Genomic DNA, 17920 nt, shown 5'->3' with positions numbered 1-17920 from the left:
CATACATATTGTATATCTTAGAACATCAGACATATTGCCTTTAAATAAACACAATACACACACACAAATGAAAGAACCTTTAGACAGGCCACAAGAAAGTACTGATATTAAACATTATACTACTGATAATGCAGCACTCATCAGAAATCCTGGCCCTTAGTAGAAACACAAAGATTTTTTATTCAATGAATAAATGAAGACAAATACTATTATTTCCAGTGCCAGATTGTCTAGTGATTGCTCCACTACTAATGAACCATTTAACGGGGGCCAAATTATTTACCTTATTTATGCTTCCATTTCCTCATTTGTTAAAGTAATAACACATAGAAGCATTGGCTGTTGTGAGGACTCAATAAGTTAGTACATAAGAACACCAACCCTGCTGTTTGGCAAGCTCTCCGCGAGGTCCAGTGGCCTCCCCTCTCTCCTCTGCACGGTCTCTACCACCGGGCACCCTGGAGCCCTACTCGCTTCTCTGTAGTTTCTGCCTTCTCATTATTGTAATCATTTAATACACACCTAAAGAGACAAGGTGGCCAATAATATTTTAATTTCCCAAGCATGTCTTCAGATCACTGATTTAAAAATAAAGAGTGGTAGTGATGAATGTGGACTGACCACTGAAATCACAGAAGTGGTCAAGGAAGCCTCCAGAAATAACCGGGACAAACGTACCGTCTGTTTCATGCATTTAGACTTTTCCAAGCCAGAAAAGGGCTGACCTAGGTGGACCTCAACCCACACGATGAGTGCTTCCACGTTCCTGACTTGGTTTCGTGTTTCTACACCTTCACCACCTGGCACAGGTGCTTGTCTTGCGAAGCAAGGTGTGCCCTCTGCATTCTCATCAAGAAAGCCAAACAGGTACAAGAGCCCTCACCTGAACAACACAACAGCTCTGTCCTGGGAGCACTTGAGCCATATGGGCAGTTCCTAACTTTCTGGCAGGTTCTGTTCTAAATGAGTACAAATGCACTTCTGAAATACCCTTTCAGATTTGCTTTGTTCCCAGTCCCAGCCTGTGAAAGTCAATTGGCCCATAATGCACAGAGGCACCTTATTAACTGCATGCTAAAGGTCAGCATGTACAGTGATGTCTGGAATAAGAGAAAGACTGAGCCATGGATATGCCCCTTCCCCCACAGGCAGTGGGTAGACGGCCCTCACCCACTGAGAGGTGGTAAGTACAGTGGTTAAACTCATGGACTCTGGCTGATATCACACTGCCTGGGATGAATCTCGCTCCTTCACTTATTAGCTATGTGACCTTGTGTGTGTTATGTTGCTCTGTACCTCAGCATTTCCATCTATAAGATGAGGGATAATGATAGAACTGACCTAGTATGTAAGTTACCTAACTTACCTAATAGGGTTGGAGTGAGAACTAAATGAATGAATATATACAGTAGTAAGCGCCTAGCAAATTATATGCACTCAATACTTATTAGTTGCTATAATCAGCCTGCTCTGTAACAATAGACCCTGAATTCTAAGTACTGAGGACACTGTTGTTTCCCCAGAGCAATGACTAAAAAGAAGCTGAGACAAATGGGAGGTGCTTTTAAGGACCAGGGTCTCCTGATGGTATAACTTGCCAAGGATACTTTTCCCAACTACAAACTCTGTGACATTAAGCAAACTGCTTAACTTTTCTGTGCTTCTGTTCTTTAATTTGTAAAAGGGGGTCATAAGTTTCCTTCTTCATGGGCTGTGGTGAGAAATGCATGTAATAAATGTGTGTACCTAGCTCAGCGATGGCACCAGGAATGCAGGGAGACACTTTTTTCTTTCCCATTGTCTCAGAGCTGAAAATGAATTTCATACTGTAGGGAAAACAGCTGTGTTAGGCTTGCTCGCTTACACTTTGCATGATTAGCCTGAGAGCATGTGGCTGAGCCACATGTGTATAGCCTATGTAAGGCCAAAGTGTTTCTCCTCGGGCAGACTGCCTCCGGCCACTGTGAGGGGCCGTTTTGCTGTTCGTGCACCTGCTGCCTTGAGAAGTGCTTTCCCCTGCCTGTTTGCTTGTCTGCTGTTGCAAGAATCTAATAAACAGGGATGGCCCAACACTTTCTGCCTCTGCAGTTCTACTGTCTGCCCGAATCCAATGTGAACCTGCCTGGCCTCGGTCACCAGCATTATACACACCTTCCCTTTGCTCTCCTGTTCTGAAGGTGAAATGTTTTTTTCTTTTCCAATTGCTAATAAAAGAGGAGGAGAAATAAAAAGGTATTGTCTCTGGACTTTGATTCATATTTCTCAAAGTGAAACTTAACATGCACTAAAACCTTCTACACTACTTATCATGCAGATAGAAAAGCCCGTGTTTTCTTAACTGGCCTGTGCAGGAGAATTATGTGAGAACCCTGCTGAAATAACTGACTTTCAGTTCCCTACTCAGTTCTGACTCTGGTGTGGACTGAGGCAAAGAGGCAAGAGTTGGCTCATTAAAAAATGAGCATCTGTAAATCTGATACAAGTAGTCAAAGGTTACACAGCAAGAAACACTGCCCTCACTTCACTTAGAAATGAAGAAAATAGCTCAGGGAAGCAAAGTACCTTTCCTAAGATCACACAGCTGTTATGGCTAAGAGGCAGCCTGACTTCTGAGATCTTTCTTTAGTATAACTTTTCCTTTTCAAGATCAAAGCACAGCGTGATTTTTAATATATTTTCTTATATTGCAGGTCATGGTAGACAGAAAACAGAAACACCTAATAATTTGAATTACTTTATAAGGACAGGCAAACATTAAACCAGGTTTTGTCATAACTACTGCTGATCACTTCATAAGGTATATAGGTGTCCAGCCACCATCTTTTACAACTGAAATTAATATGATGTTGTCTATCAACTATCTTAATAAAAAACATTGTGGTTTCTAATATTTATCCATATTGTATTTTTAATACTGTCTAATATTCCATTGAGTAAATAAACCACAGTTATTTCTTAAAAAAAAGAAAGAACAGTTAAAAAATCCTCAAAGCATTGCCCATTTCAAACAGCCTCAGCAGTACTGACAGGTAGCAGTCATCCAATAAATAATGCCTGAATGAATCTTCTTATATGTACTTAGCTGCAGCCGTGGTAGAATCAAAGATTCATAAAATTGACCACAACTGCTATAGTTTCCAATAGATTACTATTGATCTTTAATTCATATCTGAAAGGATTAGAGAAAAAAACCCAATGGACTTTTGACTTTTTAAAATAATAGATGGGATGTAAACTGTTCTTTTTTCTGGAATCATTGTCAGTCATTCTTTGATAAAAATTGTAATTAAAGTTACTATAGCATTACTAAATGTTATTCAGTAATATCTAAAAAAGAATTATTTAGAATTTTAGATGTTCAGTTTCTCAGTAAATTTAGATGCATTTCATACTCACATCTAGTCAAATTATATCAGGTGAGTTATTTCTGCTTATTGCTTGACTTCTTGGGAAACAAGGGCTGGTCATCAACAACATCCATTCATTAACTGAGCTAGTCAACAAAAATTCATTGAATGCCCAATTTGTACCAGAGTGTGTATATGAGTTCATTTTGGAGTAAACAAAAGTGAAAAACTTTTATCCCTTTTTCAGAATATCTGGAATACTCAGATTCAGAAACAAGGCATAATATTTCTTTCAACATTTTTAAGTGTCATCAATGGTTTATTCACTATGGAGTATGGACAACGATATTTACAAAACCACTGAGAACCCAGTGTTTCAAATACTGTACTCATGGGACTGAATTCTGTGAATACTAATCTGTATTTACAGAGCTACTCAGAGCTTCAGAAACTGTACTAAGCCTCATCACAAATCATGTTTTTACTAACCAGGCATCTGAGAAGATATTGTGGCTTTACTGCAAACACGAGCTCTCTCCTCCTGACTGCTTCTCTGTTCCAGTAGAACAGGCACTGGCAGTGGGGGAGCACCTGGCAGGGAGGAAGGCCTGTGTGGAGGCGGCGACTGGAGGGGCTGCACATGCTGCTGGTGGGAACAGTGTCCTTCGCCCAGTGTGGCAGGGAGCACCCTCGCGCCCAGATTTAGCAGTGAGCCCAAAAGAGCAGCTACCACCACCAGGGACTGACTTTCACCAGTCAATAATCATCTACACGGATTCTACAGGTGAGGTTATGTTCTCATAGAATTTATTCCGGGGGCTGTGATTCAGATGACATTCCTTTTGAGGAATGTTCTTAAATGATCATGCATCTTAAGAAACTACTTGAAAGCTGCTTCACCAAATAGCTGCCAGATTTTGTTAACTTATCATCTTTTGGGTCCTGTAATGTTTCCTGAAGTGTTTGTTGCTAGCTATTTGCACATTACTTAGATGGAAAATATTCAACTCTAAATTCCCACAACTGAATTAAAAAACTTATCCTAACAATAGTCATAGGCCGGCCCTAGGCAGTTGGCTCAGTGGTAGAGCATTGGCCTTGCATGTGGATGTCCCAGGTTCGATTCCTGGCCAGGGCACACAGAAAAAGCACCCATCTGCTTCTCCACCCCTCCCCCTCTCACCTCTCTCTCTCTCTCTCTCTCCCCCTCTTGCAGCATGGCTCAATTGGAGCAAGTTGGCCCCAGGCACTGAGGATGGCTCCATGGCCTCTGCCTCAGGTGCTAAGAAGAGCTCAGTTGCTGAGCAATGGAGCAATGCCCCAGATGGACAGAGCATCACATCCTAGTGGGTTTGCTGGGTGGATCCCAGTCAGGGCTCATGTGGCAGTATGTCTCTGCCTTTTCTCCTCTCACTGAATAAAATATATGTATATATATATATATAAAAGAACTTCAACCCAAACTTTGTGCCATAGATAAAAATTAACTCAAAATGGACCACAGACCTAAATGTAAAACCAAAAACTCTAAAACTTCTAGAAGAAAACAAAGAAAAAATAGTTGTGACCTTCTTTTAGGCAAGGTTTACTGAGATAAAATATCAAAAGTACAATCCATAAAAAAGAACACTGATAAAATGGGCTTCATCAAAATAAAAGCCTTCTGGTCTTTGAAAGACATGAAGAAAATGAAAAAGAAGCCACAGGCTGAAAGAAAATCTCTGCAATCCACAGAAGCAATGAAGTACTTGTATCCAGAATACACAGACTGTGAAACCTCAATATAAGGAAACAAACAACCCAAAGATATTGGATAAATGATCAAACACAAAGAGGATATACTTATGGTAAGTTAGCACATGAGAGGTGTCAACATCATATGTCATCAGGGAAATGCAAATGAAAACCACAGTGAGACCCATGAGCACTTACTAGCATGGCTAAATGAGGACGACTAACCATGCAAAGTGGGTAAAAGGCTGGGAAGGAGCTAGGACTCTCATACACTGCTGGTGGGAATTTAAAGCATGACCACTTTAGAGAACAGTTTGAAATTACTCTAAAAAGTTAAACATACATCTACCATATGATCTTGTCATTCCACTCCTAGGTATCTACCCATGAGAAAGGAAAGCATATATATGCTTACAAAGATTTTTGTGTTAATGTTCATAATAGTTTTATTTGTTATAGTCCCCAAACTAGCATAATCTAAATGTCCATCAATAGGTGAATGGATCACTTCACAATATATATGAGTATTAAATCATCACATCATATACCTTAAACTTACACAATGTTATATGTTAGTTATATATCAGTAAAATATATATCTGAAAAATAATGGGAAAATGTACAGGCAAATGGATAAGCAATTTAAGGTATAGCCATACAATGGAATATTACTCAGCAATGAAAAGGAATGGACAACTGATACTTGTAAAAACATGGGTGAATCTCAAAATAATTATGCTCACTGGAAAAAGACAAAAAGATTACTATATGGGTGCATTTATATAAAACTCTAGAAAATGTACACTAATCTATTGTGAGAAAACAGATCTGTAGTGGCTGAATACATTTACTATCTTGATTGTGGTAATCATTGCCTAGGTGTGATTATATAATCAAAAAGATTGTATAATTAAATATGTAAAGTCAATTATATCTCAGTAAAGCTGTTTAAAAACACACACACACAAACAAAACTGTTCTTGCTGAATCTCACACCAATTAAAGCTGTATGCGTTCAGCGGGTGACCCTTAACATTTTGGGAGCCTAGGGACGAGTACAAATGTAGGTACCCTAACCTACAGCCTTTCCCCGTTGGCTCTCCAGGCTGGGCCCCATCCAGCTGCCTGGCCACCCTCAGACTTAGGGCGATGTGTATGGGCAGAAGGGGTCCCCCCAGCCTGGAAGCAGGCATGGCGGCTGAAGTCCTGAGCACCAAGACCATAGCCTGAAGGGCAGAGCTCGAGTTGGGGGCCTCTAAAGCAACGACGGTCTGCAAGGATATAAGAACTGAGCGTGTGTAAAACTTACAGCAGTGAGACACGGCCGCCACATCTCACACACGGGCCGTTCTTCTAGCCATTCGTGTTCACTGAATTTTACAAGAGCAACCTGTCTTTGATGGACTGAATATGCACTGAAACAATTTTTAAAAGGATCCTTCACTGCAGGTCACTGAAACACTCCTTAGAGCCCCTGGCTCTGAGCCTCTAAACAAATTTGGATTTGAATGATGCTCAATTGGACACACACTTTTAAAAACGTTTCTGGTCTGACTTTTGGGACGATGTACTCACAATCTAATGGATGCATCTTTGTGTCTCTCTGTGAGGTGCACTGACTGTGGTTAGGGTAGTGGTGACTGTGTGCGGGCAGGGCTCCTCCTTGGCAGGCAGACAGGTGACTACCCCACACCTCCACCCCTACCTGGCTCAGAATTTGAGAAGAGCTGCCCCTTGGGGGCTTGAGTGGGGTGGAAAATCAATAGAAAAGATTCTGGCCTTTTTTCCTCTTGAATATGAACCCACAGGCAACCCCACTTCTCTCTACACCTCGGCCAGCTTACCTTGTGCACACAGGACTTCGCGTTCAGGAAAAACAGCTCCACGGTTGTTTTATCCTTGAGAAATGATATGCTCTCAATGTAAAATCTGAAAAAGTGACAGACGTTTGTTTCTTCAGATTTCTGTACTTCTCTCAGTATAATTTCATTTTCTCTTTTAATTTCCCCCCAACCAGAGAGAGAATTTTGAGAAACCAGGGGATGTTGTGCTTTTTTTCTCTTTTTCAAAGAACTCTGCAGCATGTACATACACAGGAGAATGTGCGCACACACACAGTTGGTTGGTGTGTTGGAAGGTGAGTTAAGACGACTCCACAATGGCATCTAACTACAAACCCTACTTTACCTGTGATGCCCATTTTGACACTAATCTGGGAGCTCATAATACTTCAGACAGCTTCAAAACAAGGCCCAGGTGAGCTCTGAGGGTTGGTGAGCATTACAGAATGGGGTCTGAGGCCTGCTGGCAACCCAGAGAGTTTCAGACCCGGGGTGTGTGAGGGCCCTGCGCCCACTGCCCCCTCACCCACATCAAGGCGGGGAGTTTCATTGGCATCCCTCCTTCCAGAGAGTTTCAGACCCGGGGGGTGTGAGGGCCCTGCGCCCACTGCCCCCTCACCCACATCAAGGCGGGGAGTTTCAGTGGCATCCCTCCTTCCAGAGAGTTTCAGACCGGGGGGTGTGAGGGCCCTGCGCCCACTGCCCCCTCACCCACATCAAGGCGGGGAGTTTCAGTGGCATCCCTCCTTCCCTGTCACCCTCCAGGCTCTGGGCTTCCCCTGGGCTGGAGGCCAAACTCTCTGTAGTACTTGACGTTGGTCCTTTCTCATGCAAATCGGAGCTCTGGGCCCCCTATTTCTACCGTTTCCTGGGCTTTTGCTTGGTCAGTCTGTGCAGCCCGAGCTCACAGGGTCTCCTCTTGGAAGAGCTGACAGCCCCTGTGTGTGTGTGGGGGGAGTTCTTCACAATCTGTTTTCATAATCCTAACACGATGAAGCTGCAGGCCTCTGGCGCGAGGGAGGGGCCGGGTCAAGCTCAGTGTTCTCAGAGTTGGACCCCCGACTGAATAAGCAGGGGGAACATGATGCCCCAGACAGCTCAAAGTGTGGGCCCTGAAAGAGAGCGTGCTATCAGGTGGGGGAGAGCCCAGATACAGGCTGGTGTGGGGCGCTGAGCTTGTCCTCAGCTCTGCAGAGGTCGTGGGCATGCACTCGCCCCACACTCTTCAAGAGTGACAAAACGTTTAAGAAATAAATAAAACTGAAGAGGCCATGGAAGATTTTTATCACGGAGATGGCAACATCATTTGAAAAGTTCCACCTCTCATGCTGAACCATCAAGGGAAGTTCCAGAGAAAGAAGAAAGCCTTCATGTTTTCACTCACAAGGGTTTATCTCAGGACTGATGAACATTCGGTTCCTGAGAAAGGCAAGTTCAGGAGTAAGGCAGAGAGGGAAAGCAGGGTTGGGGAGGAAGAGGCTTTGGAATCGGAAAGATCTGGAATACACAGTCCCACCTCCACGTGTGGCTTTGAGCAAGATACTTAGTTTCTTTGTGTCTTTCCTAAAATGGGTGTCATGGCTGCACGTACTTCACAGGGTTTCAGGAAGAATTAAATAAGATAATAGATGCTAAACACAATAAAATTGAACAATTACTCAACAAAATATTTAACATTTTTTGACAAAAGATCCATTTTCTAGAATTTAATGCTTCAGCTGAGTCTAAGATCTTTAGTTAACAGAGGGGGATAATGATGCCTACCTAGGTGAGTAATTTAAATTAGATAGATATACATAGAATGCCTAGTATAGTACATGGAATATACTCAAAAAATTCTAACTACTTTGCAAAATTTGTGTTACGTTAAAACAGTTTAAAGAACGTGACGGGATTTGAACGCCATCTGAAGGCTAGGAGAAAACAGGATTCCTGCGACAGAAAGAAATACTGGTGGACAGAATACCATAGGTAAGGAGCATCTCTTTTGGGTGATAAACATTCACAATTTGGCTTTCACCAAAACAGAAATCTTTATAACCTGGGTACTCGCTCCTGCTGCCCTGGCCGCTGCGGGACAGACTGAGGCTAGTCACCCAACTCGAGAGCAGCTGGCAGTGGCACAGGTCGGCAGGCACCAGGCGTGCAGAGTCTCGCAGGGGGAGGGGAAGCGGGACAGCGGAGGCAGGCAGAAGCTCTAGCAGCCGCCGTGAGGCTGGGAGGAAGGACGAAAGTCAATGGCAGGAGCTGATGAAGCAGAATTGAGAGCAGGGTCACCATGAGGGTGGACACAAAGCCAGAGGACTGGGATGAGCTGTGTCACTTGGTCCTGTGCAGCCTGAAGGACCTTCCAGTTCAGCTAGGTGGTGGCGGTGGTTTCCTGCTCTCTTTGCTTTGGCTTGTATACTTTATCCCTTTCCACTCAGAAACGGAGCAGGTTCGGCAATGAGGTTCACTAGCCAGGACCCAGCTAGTTTTTCCTGAGCTCTCTGATGTGCTGGGTCACACTCAAGTGCCCTTAATGTGCTGCTTTGTTTAATCCTCACAACAACCCCAGGGGGCGATAGCTATCCATACCTCCAATTCACAAGTGCAAAAACTGAGTTTAAGGTAACAGATTTGGAATTTACTTATGAAAAACCTTTCATGCCTGACCAGGCGGTGGCGCAGTGGATAGAGCGTTGGACTGGGATGCAGAGGACCCAGGTTCGAGACCCCGAGGTCGCCAGCTTGAGCGCAGGCTCATCTGGTTTGAGCAAAGCTCACAAGCTTGGACCCAAGGTCACTGGCTCAAGCAAGGGGTTACTCGGTCTGCTGAAGGCCCGCGGTCAAGGCACATATGAGAAAGCAATCAATGAACAACTAAGGTGTCGCAACGCGCAACGAAAAACTAATAATTGATGCTTCTCATCTCTCCGTTCCTGTCTGTCTGTCCCTGTCTATCCCTCTCTCTGACTCTCTGTCTCTGTAAAAAAATAATAAATAAATAAATAAATAAATAAAAAGAAAAACCTTTCATATCTCTGGCAGAGAAGGACTGTATTAAAAGCATAATCTCAATCAATTTTCACATAATGAAGTTTACAATAATTCCTTAACATTTAAAATCCAGCCATTCAAATTTTTTTCTTGTCTTCATAACTTTTTAAAAAAAATTTATGTTATTAAATAAATAAAGCTGCAGTGGCCTACAGCAGGAGTCACCTATGAAAAGAGCCATGAGGTTTGCTGGCTGATGAGAAAGAGCAGGACACATAGTCCTACTCAGCCCCGCCCCCTGACCGAAGGGTGAGCATGTGACCACAACCAGTCAGATCCTCTCACAGGGAACAGCAATAGCATGAAAACGCCCTAAAGATCGAAGAGGTTTGGAGCCTATAGTGTGACCAGCAATATCTTGATGAAACTGTTACTTGGTTTCTGCTTCACAGATTACTGAATTCCGGTCTTTTCTGTTTTCCTTCAATTTCATTAGTTAGCCATACTGGGTTCCTGGTTGACAACTAAAGAATCTACTAGAGGCCTTCCTATGTTGTCAGGGACAACACAGAGGACTCTACATGCATCACTTCTTTTAATGTTCGGTACAACCAGGTAGCCAATAATAAACCCATTTTACAAAAGTGAAAACTGAAATATAGAGCATTTCCCCAAAGCCTTGTAGGTGGAAAATGTAGAGCAATGATTACAACTAAGGCCTATCAAACTTCAAAGTTCATATTCCAAACCAGTAGGATAGAATGCTTTCCCACAGTAACAAGTTTAATGAAATATTATCTGTAGAAAATGAAGCGGGGCCCAAGGGAGGGATGCAATGAACTCAGCCTACGATTCAAGAGGGAAAAGGCTGCCAAACTGAACTCACAGGACTAAGTGTCACGGGACACTAAGTATCTATCCCCTGGGACAATTGAGCTGAATCTTAAAGAATGCATGAGTTCACCAGGTAACGCAGGGAGGAAGTGCCTTTCAGGGAAAGGGCATATTAGCCAGACCAATCCTCTTGCTAGCCTTGGAGAAATTAAGAAACCTTATGCAGGTAGCCGGGTGGCTGAGCACCAAATCAACTTGTGCCTTGTCCAACTGTGAACAGATACCTTTGTACTAGAAACTGGGTTTACCTCGTCCTGCAGCCCAGGCCCCTGACTATACCTTAGTTCTAGTAAACAGGTCCCTATCCTGTTTCCCACCACTTTCTGGCATCTTGCCCTGCTGCTTTCTACCTTTCTGCCTCGGCATCAGATTACCTGCTCCCTGAATCCACGTTCCCATCTCTGCCTCAAGGGGACCATTGTAATGACTTCATATTTACAGAGCGTATGAAAAGTATGGGCAGTCTTCTGGGAGAATGGCTCCCAGACACGCCTATTGACACGTACCCTAAACTGAAAACTAAATCTAGGACTTCTTCATCAAATGAGATGGACTATCCCAGACTCATAAAATGAAGCCTTTTGTGTCAGCCCTTTCCTGGCAGCAGGATACTGTTTCCTTTCTGCACGTTGACTGTAAATGATTTCACTAAGATTTTGAGACGATGGTGTCCATGGTTAGAATTTAGGCCTCAAAATGAACTCAGGCTTTTTGACTAGGAATAGGATTTGAAGATAAATCTCACTCAGCATAACAAATATAATTTCTTGAGAAGAGAATTTGCTTGGGGTGGTTTTGTCTCTAGTTTTCATGCTCCTCCCATTAGCATGTTTTTCCTTTCTTGATGGAACAGAAGTGTTCACCTAATCACTCGTCAGTGATAATAGAACCTCACCTCTCAATGACCGGACGGAGACGGCTTGGAGGGGAGGCAGCCCAGCTCTGCAGACGACAACACGTGTGTCACAGAGCAGAACACAGGTTGTTTGGCATAGTCTGTCCGTTAACAGTCTTTTACATGTAGGTGGCCAATATTTTCACATTTATTTATTTATGGAAGCAGAGAGAGAGAGAGAGAGAGAGAGAGAGAGAGACAGGAACACTGAGCTGCTTGCTCCTGTATGTGCCCTGACTGGGGAACTGACTGGCAACTCTGGTTTCTGGGACGACACTCCAGAGCTATCTGGCCACAGCTTAATTTTTTGATTTTTGAGAGCCACAGAGAGGAAGGAAGGGAGAGAGGAGGGAAGAGAAGCGTTTGTTGTTCCACTCAGTCATGCATTTTTTTTCTTTTTGGTTGCTTCCCGTGTGTGCCCTGACTGGTACCTGGGATTGAACCTGCAACTTTGTTGTTTCAGGATGATGCTATTAACCGACTGAACTAACTGGCCACGGCCTGATATTTTCATCTTGTGGCATTTACTCATCATGGTCAAAATCAACACCATGGATTTGGTGAGTTACTAACTGAACCCCTGCTCAACCCCAATGGCCCTGGGGCTGTGGGGCCAGCTGCTCGGCTTCTCAGCGGCTCACCCTCACTGTTCCACGCTTCTCAGCGGCTCACCCTCACTGTTCCACGCTTCTCAGCGGCTCACCCCTCACTGTTCCACGCTTCTCAGCGGCTCACCCTCACTGTTCCACGCTTCTCAGCGGCTCACCCTCACTGTTCCACGCTTCTCAGCGGCTCACCCCTCACTGTTCCACGCTTCTCAGCGGCTCACCCCTCACTGTTCCACGCTTCTCAGCGGCTCACCCCTCACTGTTCCACGCTTCTCAGCGGCTCACCCTCACTGTTCCACGCTTCTCAGCGGCTCACCCCTCACTGTTCCACGCTTCTCAGCGGCTCACCCCTCACTTCAGAAAGAGGAGGGATATTTTAAATGTGTTTAACACAGTGAGTGCATGTCGCCCAACAACCAGTGAGTGGTGGTGATTATTACTCATTATTATTATTATTCCTCTAATGAGGGATTGTAACAAGGATGTTGACTTAGTTGAGAATTTCTTGGAAATTTTATAAACACAGAATGGAAATTCCAGGTATCTCTCCTAAGCTCTTTCTTTCAAGGAAGAAAAATTCTACAAAAGTACTCATTTTGACACAGAATGAAAAAATACTGTACTATGAAACAAAAGCTCTTCTGACCAGTAATGACTTTTCCTTCCCAATTGAGCATATTCTCTTGTGTTCCAGGGCCTTTGCCACATCTGAGTGATATCTCAGGCAAGCAGGTGAATTGGCAAGAGTTGCTCAATTACTGCGCATACTGAACAATGCTGAGTTTGCGACCTGCACGCAGCGAAGGCTAAAGTAAGACGCTTATTCCAGGTTTCATTAAGTCATTGTGGGTAATTTTAGTCACACACTGCAGCGACATGAGTAAATAGATTACAATCAGATCCTACTCAACACTGAGTGGGGAGATCTCTGTTCATTGCTTGTAATGACCCTGCAACGTCATAGTCTTACTTTATAATGCTGCTGAAGAGAGCAGTATCGTTTAAGTGTTTTTCACTCTCTCCAAGCTATTATGCCGTGCTTGTGGGAGCCCCATAGGCTCCCTTTCACCTCTGGGAGGGGCAGTCCTGGTGATTTCCTGCCAGGAAAACCCTTCCTCACTTCCAAATTTCCCAGCAGAGCCCTGAGGACCAGAGCTGCCCTCTGGAGGCCTGCAGAAACCTGCCCTGCTTCTTTCCCAGCGGCTCTCTCTCTCAGTGCTCCAGGGAAGTGCTGGAGGGAAGGGTCTCTCTGTGATCTGTCCCAAAGGCAGGGGAGGGAGTCTTCTGCCCCGGGCAACTGTGAAGTCCCAGAGTCACAGGTGAATTCCAAGTGCATGCTGCTTCTCTTCAAAACAGCCTGCTCCCTCCCCTGAGAGGAAAGCAGGGGATGTGCTCTGAGAAGAAGGCAGATAGGGGAAAGAAAGATAAGTAAATTTGGATGGGGAGGAGAGGGCTGGGCTGGTGAATGATGAAGACAAACAATGAGACCCCACCCCCAGCAAATGGGTTAACCCCAAGCCAGACAGTTCCAACACTTCCATATTCAACACCAAATCTCACATCATGCTTGTTTAAGCCACTGGACATGTGGTTGAGGCAGTCTGTGTTATTAATACCCTAAAAATAGTTTGTGTCTATTGAGAGTCTACATTACATGCTGCCACGTATAACCCCGACACCCCCTGTACTACCACCAGCCTCAGCTCCCATATACGGTGAGAAACAGGCCCAGGGGGCGCTGAGAGCCGCCCAGCTAGTAAATGGAAGAGCTGGGCCTGGCACTCAAGAAGGAGGCTAATGTACTGGTTCTTCTTGGGTGGGGAGGTGCACTTGGCAATGCTGTTAGACATGTTTGTCCTGATTTAGAGGTGTCGGTGGCATCTTGTGGGTGAGGGCAAGGGGTGCTGCAGACACCCTGCAGCACAGAGTGGCCCCTGCAACAAAGTTGTGTGGCCCGAAATGTCAACAGTACTACTGAGAAACCCAGGACTAAAGGCCATGCTGTACGTCAGCAAGAGCGTGGTCTTTCTTCATCCTCCATAATGCTCATTCTTTCCTTCTGCCCTGTTGGCGTTGCCCTGAGAATAGAGTGCTGAGGAGAGGAGCAGACTAAACGATACCGGAGGCTGGATCAGGGAGCACACTGAGAAACACAGTCCTGTAAGATGCTGGACGCAGGATGCTCACGAGCTTGGAAGGATTCTGTGTCTCTCTACAACTCTCATATGATTTAGGAATGTTGGATCCTCAAAGATGGAGACAGCTAACCACCTGCCTGGAAGTTCAAGAATGGGTTAGGCCACTTAGGTCCCGGAACACGTGAAGGCACCTGAGAGCCGCATCGCCTGAGTTCTGGGATATCACGCATTCGGGGGGGGGGGGGTGTTCTGGGAGGGCAAAGCGCTCTGGCTGACCCACACACAACCTGAGGCAGCCTTCGCTGAACCACAGTAGGAGGAAGCAATAGTTTCTTTGGGTCTTTAGTCACATTCCTTCTCAAAGAGATAAGTTTTCCTATCCTCTTCCTCTTGTAAATGACCTACTTTCTGATAGCTTTTAAATAACTCATCACTATCCAGTCACAAATATTTTAACTTTCCTTCCTTTTATCACTTCTCACACTTGCATAAAAAAACTGCTCAAGTAAAGTGTTCATTGTAGGAAAAACATATATAGAGACAAGCAAAAAGAGAAAATAATTTTCACAATCATGCTACCCAGAGCTTGACCACGGTTAACATGTTTAGCTTTTTTTCTATCTGTCTCCATAGGGCAATGATGCAGCACACCTTGTTGTGTGTCTGCTTCGTTTCCCTGGAACACACTGGGAGCATCTTTCCAAATGAATCAGTCTCCTTATTCACCACAGTCTTTACCTGACGGGTTGTATTCATATATTTGACTGTCTTTAAAGATTCAGGCCAAATGACAGGTCCGCCAGGGTTTCGTCATGACGATTCCTCGAGTTAAAACTCTTTCTAAAGGCTGGGCAGTCCAGAACCAGGGCAGGGGGCACTGAAAAACACTCAGGCATCTTCCAAAGATGCTGCGTTTGCAGCTACTTTGACAGAAAGGTAGCAGTTTGCCCTACATTTCCTACTAGAACTTTCACTAATGTGGTGACTTCTGAGGCCCGAGTGTCATAGACAATGCTTAGGGTACCTCTGATGGCCCCTTCCAGTCCTATGGCATAGCAAAGGTGGCTTGGAAAGAGTAGAAGGAAAGAGGGGAGGGGAGGAGAAGACAGATTAGAAAGAAGAAATAAAGCAAGAAGTATTCAGAAGGATGGGGGGGGGGTGAAAGATGCTGAGATCTTGGCTTTGCATGCAGCCGGGTAGTACCAGCCAGAGCTACCTCCCTTGTCCTCCCCTGAGGGAACGGGAGCTTTTCCAGTGAGGTCATGCCAAGTCCGCATTCTACAATTTAGATGCTTACTCACTCACTATCAAGCTTTTCAAATGCTCACATCTGGGCTGCATTACCAAAGAGGCCCATGTGTTTGGGGAAGATAATTTACAGCAGCAGATACCAAGCCCCGCCTGGAGAAGTTCACCAGCAACCTGGGGGAGTTGGACTCCCATAGAAATAGCCTTGGTTAAGTGAATGATGGTGCATAAATAAATTATGGGGTGTCTGTACACACATGTGTCATGTATATATTTTGCATATATAATTGAGATTTTATAACTGAAGACAACAGTTTAATAAAGGGAGAACTAGCTGCCCTCACCTTGAATGTTTTCTTTCCTCCATGCAGAAGCAATACGAGTTTGTGAGCCGTTCCCTGCATCCTGGTGATAACAGCCAAGACAGCGTTCTACCCCTCAAACTATAGACCCCTGAGCTTAGCTCAGGAATCAGTGAGACACTATTTAGCCAGTGCCTGCCCTGGATTAATGCTATATTCAATAGAGAGGAAACTTCCAGAGAGCAAAACTGTATGGTATTTTCCTTTTCCAGAAATGCTACGATAAAAAAAAAAAGGCAATGAGGTTTTATTATGTTTGCATTATCATTCTGAGTCTCATGATATCTACTTCTCACAACCAGCTTGCCTAAGACCACAGTCACCATCTGCAGCGCAGTGCACCGTGTCTGGGCCGGAAATGTGGCTGGGTCGGGGGACTTGTCATTTGAAAAATTTCCCAGGATGATTCTGATGTACCCCCTCCCTTGGAGAAGCTCTGAAATACAATGTATTTTGCCATCTAATATCTTTTACTATAGTGATCAGTTATTTACTATAAAAGTGGCATAACTTGTTGAACCTATCTTCGCTGTGGGCATTTGGATACTGTCCTTCTTCCCTGAGCATCAGCGACTGAGCAGCTGCACAGCGCATGCCCATGTATGAGGCTGGGCCCAGGTCCCGAGAATGCACCTGGGCTGCTGGTGGGAGAGGCAGTGACCCTGCTTTCAAGAGGTCCTCCATATTTCCAGAGGCTCCTACAGTGACCAAATATTCAACCAAATCAAGTATCGTAACTGGTTCAATTCTTCAGGGACTGTCTGCAAGCTAGAGGGTGCTGGTGTCTACTGGGATTAAGTATCCCCAACAGTTCTGTTTTCTTTAAAGAGAGGCCAGAGGTCCCCTGAAGGCAGTGACTTACTGGGTACGCGGTAACCACATTGGTAGGACTTCCAAGAACTAACTACATTCCACTCGATGACTTGGGTCAGTGCCCTACTGAGAGCTGCACAACACATATTTGATCATTTTTTAACTAAGTTGGTGTAGCAACAAGTATTATAGTTAATTGGAATAATAACAGAGACTTTTTTCTTTTCTTTTCTTTTCTTTTTTTTTGTATTTTTCTGAAGCTGGAAACGGGGAGAGACAGTCAGACAGACTCCCGCATGCACCCGACCGGGATCCACCCGGCACGCCCACCAGGGGCGACACTCTGCCACCAGGGGGCGATGCTCTGCCCCTCCGGGGCGTCGCTCTGCCACGACCAGAGCCACTCTAGTGCCTGGGGCAGAGGCCAAGGAGCCATCCCCAGCGCCCGGGCCATCTTTGCTCCAATGGAGCCTAGGCTGCGGGAGGGGAAGAGAGAGACAGAGAGGAAGGAGGGGGGGGGGGTGGAGAAGCAAATGGGCGCTTCTCCTGTGTGCCCTGGCCGGGAATCGAACCCGGGTCCCCCCGCACGCCAGGCCGACGCTCTACCACTGAGCCAACCGGCCAGGGCCAATAACAGAGACTTTTATGACCTCACTGCACTGTTGGGAAGAATTAAGGGAATAATTAAAAACTTCATAAGAGTGTTAGACACGAAGAAGTTTAGGGAAAGTCACTGCGGAGACTGTGGAGCGCCTGGAGCTGACCTGACACTAAGTGCTGAGGGACAAGCAGCAGGCGCTCCGGCCTCTCAGGAACCTGCTCTGACCAGACAGAGCGGCTTTCTGGACGATCTCACAGAGGGAAGACACAGTTTCCTCCTCTGGCATTCTGAGGCCAAAACCAGACCAGATAGTAGCTGTCAGAGAACTAGTACACACGTCTGATTACCAAATACGTGGCACTTGTTAAATTCTCTAAAGACAGGCCGCTTTTGCTGAGCAGTCCACTCCATGAGGGCCGCATGTGTGGCCGAGAGGGAGCAGGATGGCCGGCAGCCCGAC

At 45.1% G+C, this 17920-nt stretch overlaps 1 protein-coding gene and 1 non-coding gene across 5 annotated transcripts in view; one reads left to right on the top strand and one right to left on the bottom strand.

Moving 5' to 3' along the window:
• The window catches only part of FRMD4B (FERM domain containing 4B), a 328332-nt gene that overhangs the window by 91383 nt on the left and 219029 nt on the right, over window positions 1–17920 (bottom strand). For all 4 annotated transcript variants that reach the window (XM_066350510.1, XM_066350507.1, XM_066350508.1 and 1 more), the window contains one exon: window positions 6926–7010. In XM_066350510.1, coding sequence (XP_066206607.1) covers window positions 6926–7010 — 85 coding nt within the window. The remainder of the gene's footprint in view (window positions 1–6925; window positions 7011–17920) is intronic.
• On the top strand, window positions 4410–4485 carry TRNAA-UGC (transfer RNA alanine (anticodon UGC)). The gene has a single exon. It is a non-coding gene; the product is annotated as a tRNA-Ala (tRNA).

This window comes from Saccopteryx leptura, chromosome 10 (genome assembly GCF_036850995.1).
Source record: "Saccopteryx leptura isolate mSacLep1 chromosome 10, mSacLep1_pri_phased_curated, whole genome shotgun sequence".
Lineage (NCBI taxonomy): Eukaryota > Metazoa > Chordata > Mammalia > Chiroptera > Emballonuridae > Saccopteryx > Saccopteryx leptura.
The sequence above is the reverse complement of the archived record's forward strand: the minus strand, read 5'-3'. Positions and strand labels throughout refer to the sequence as shown.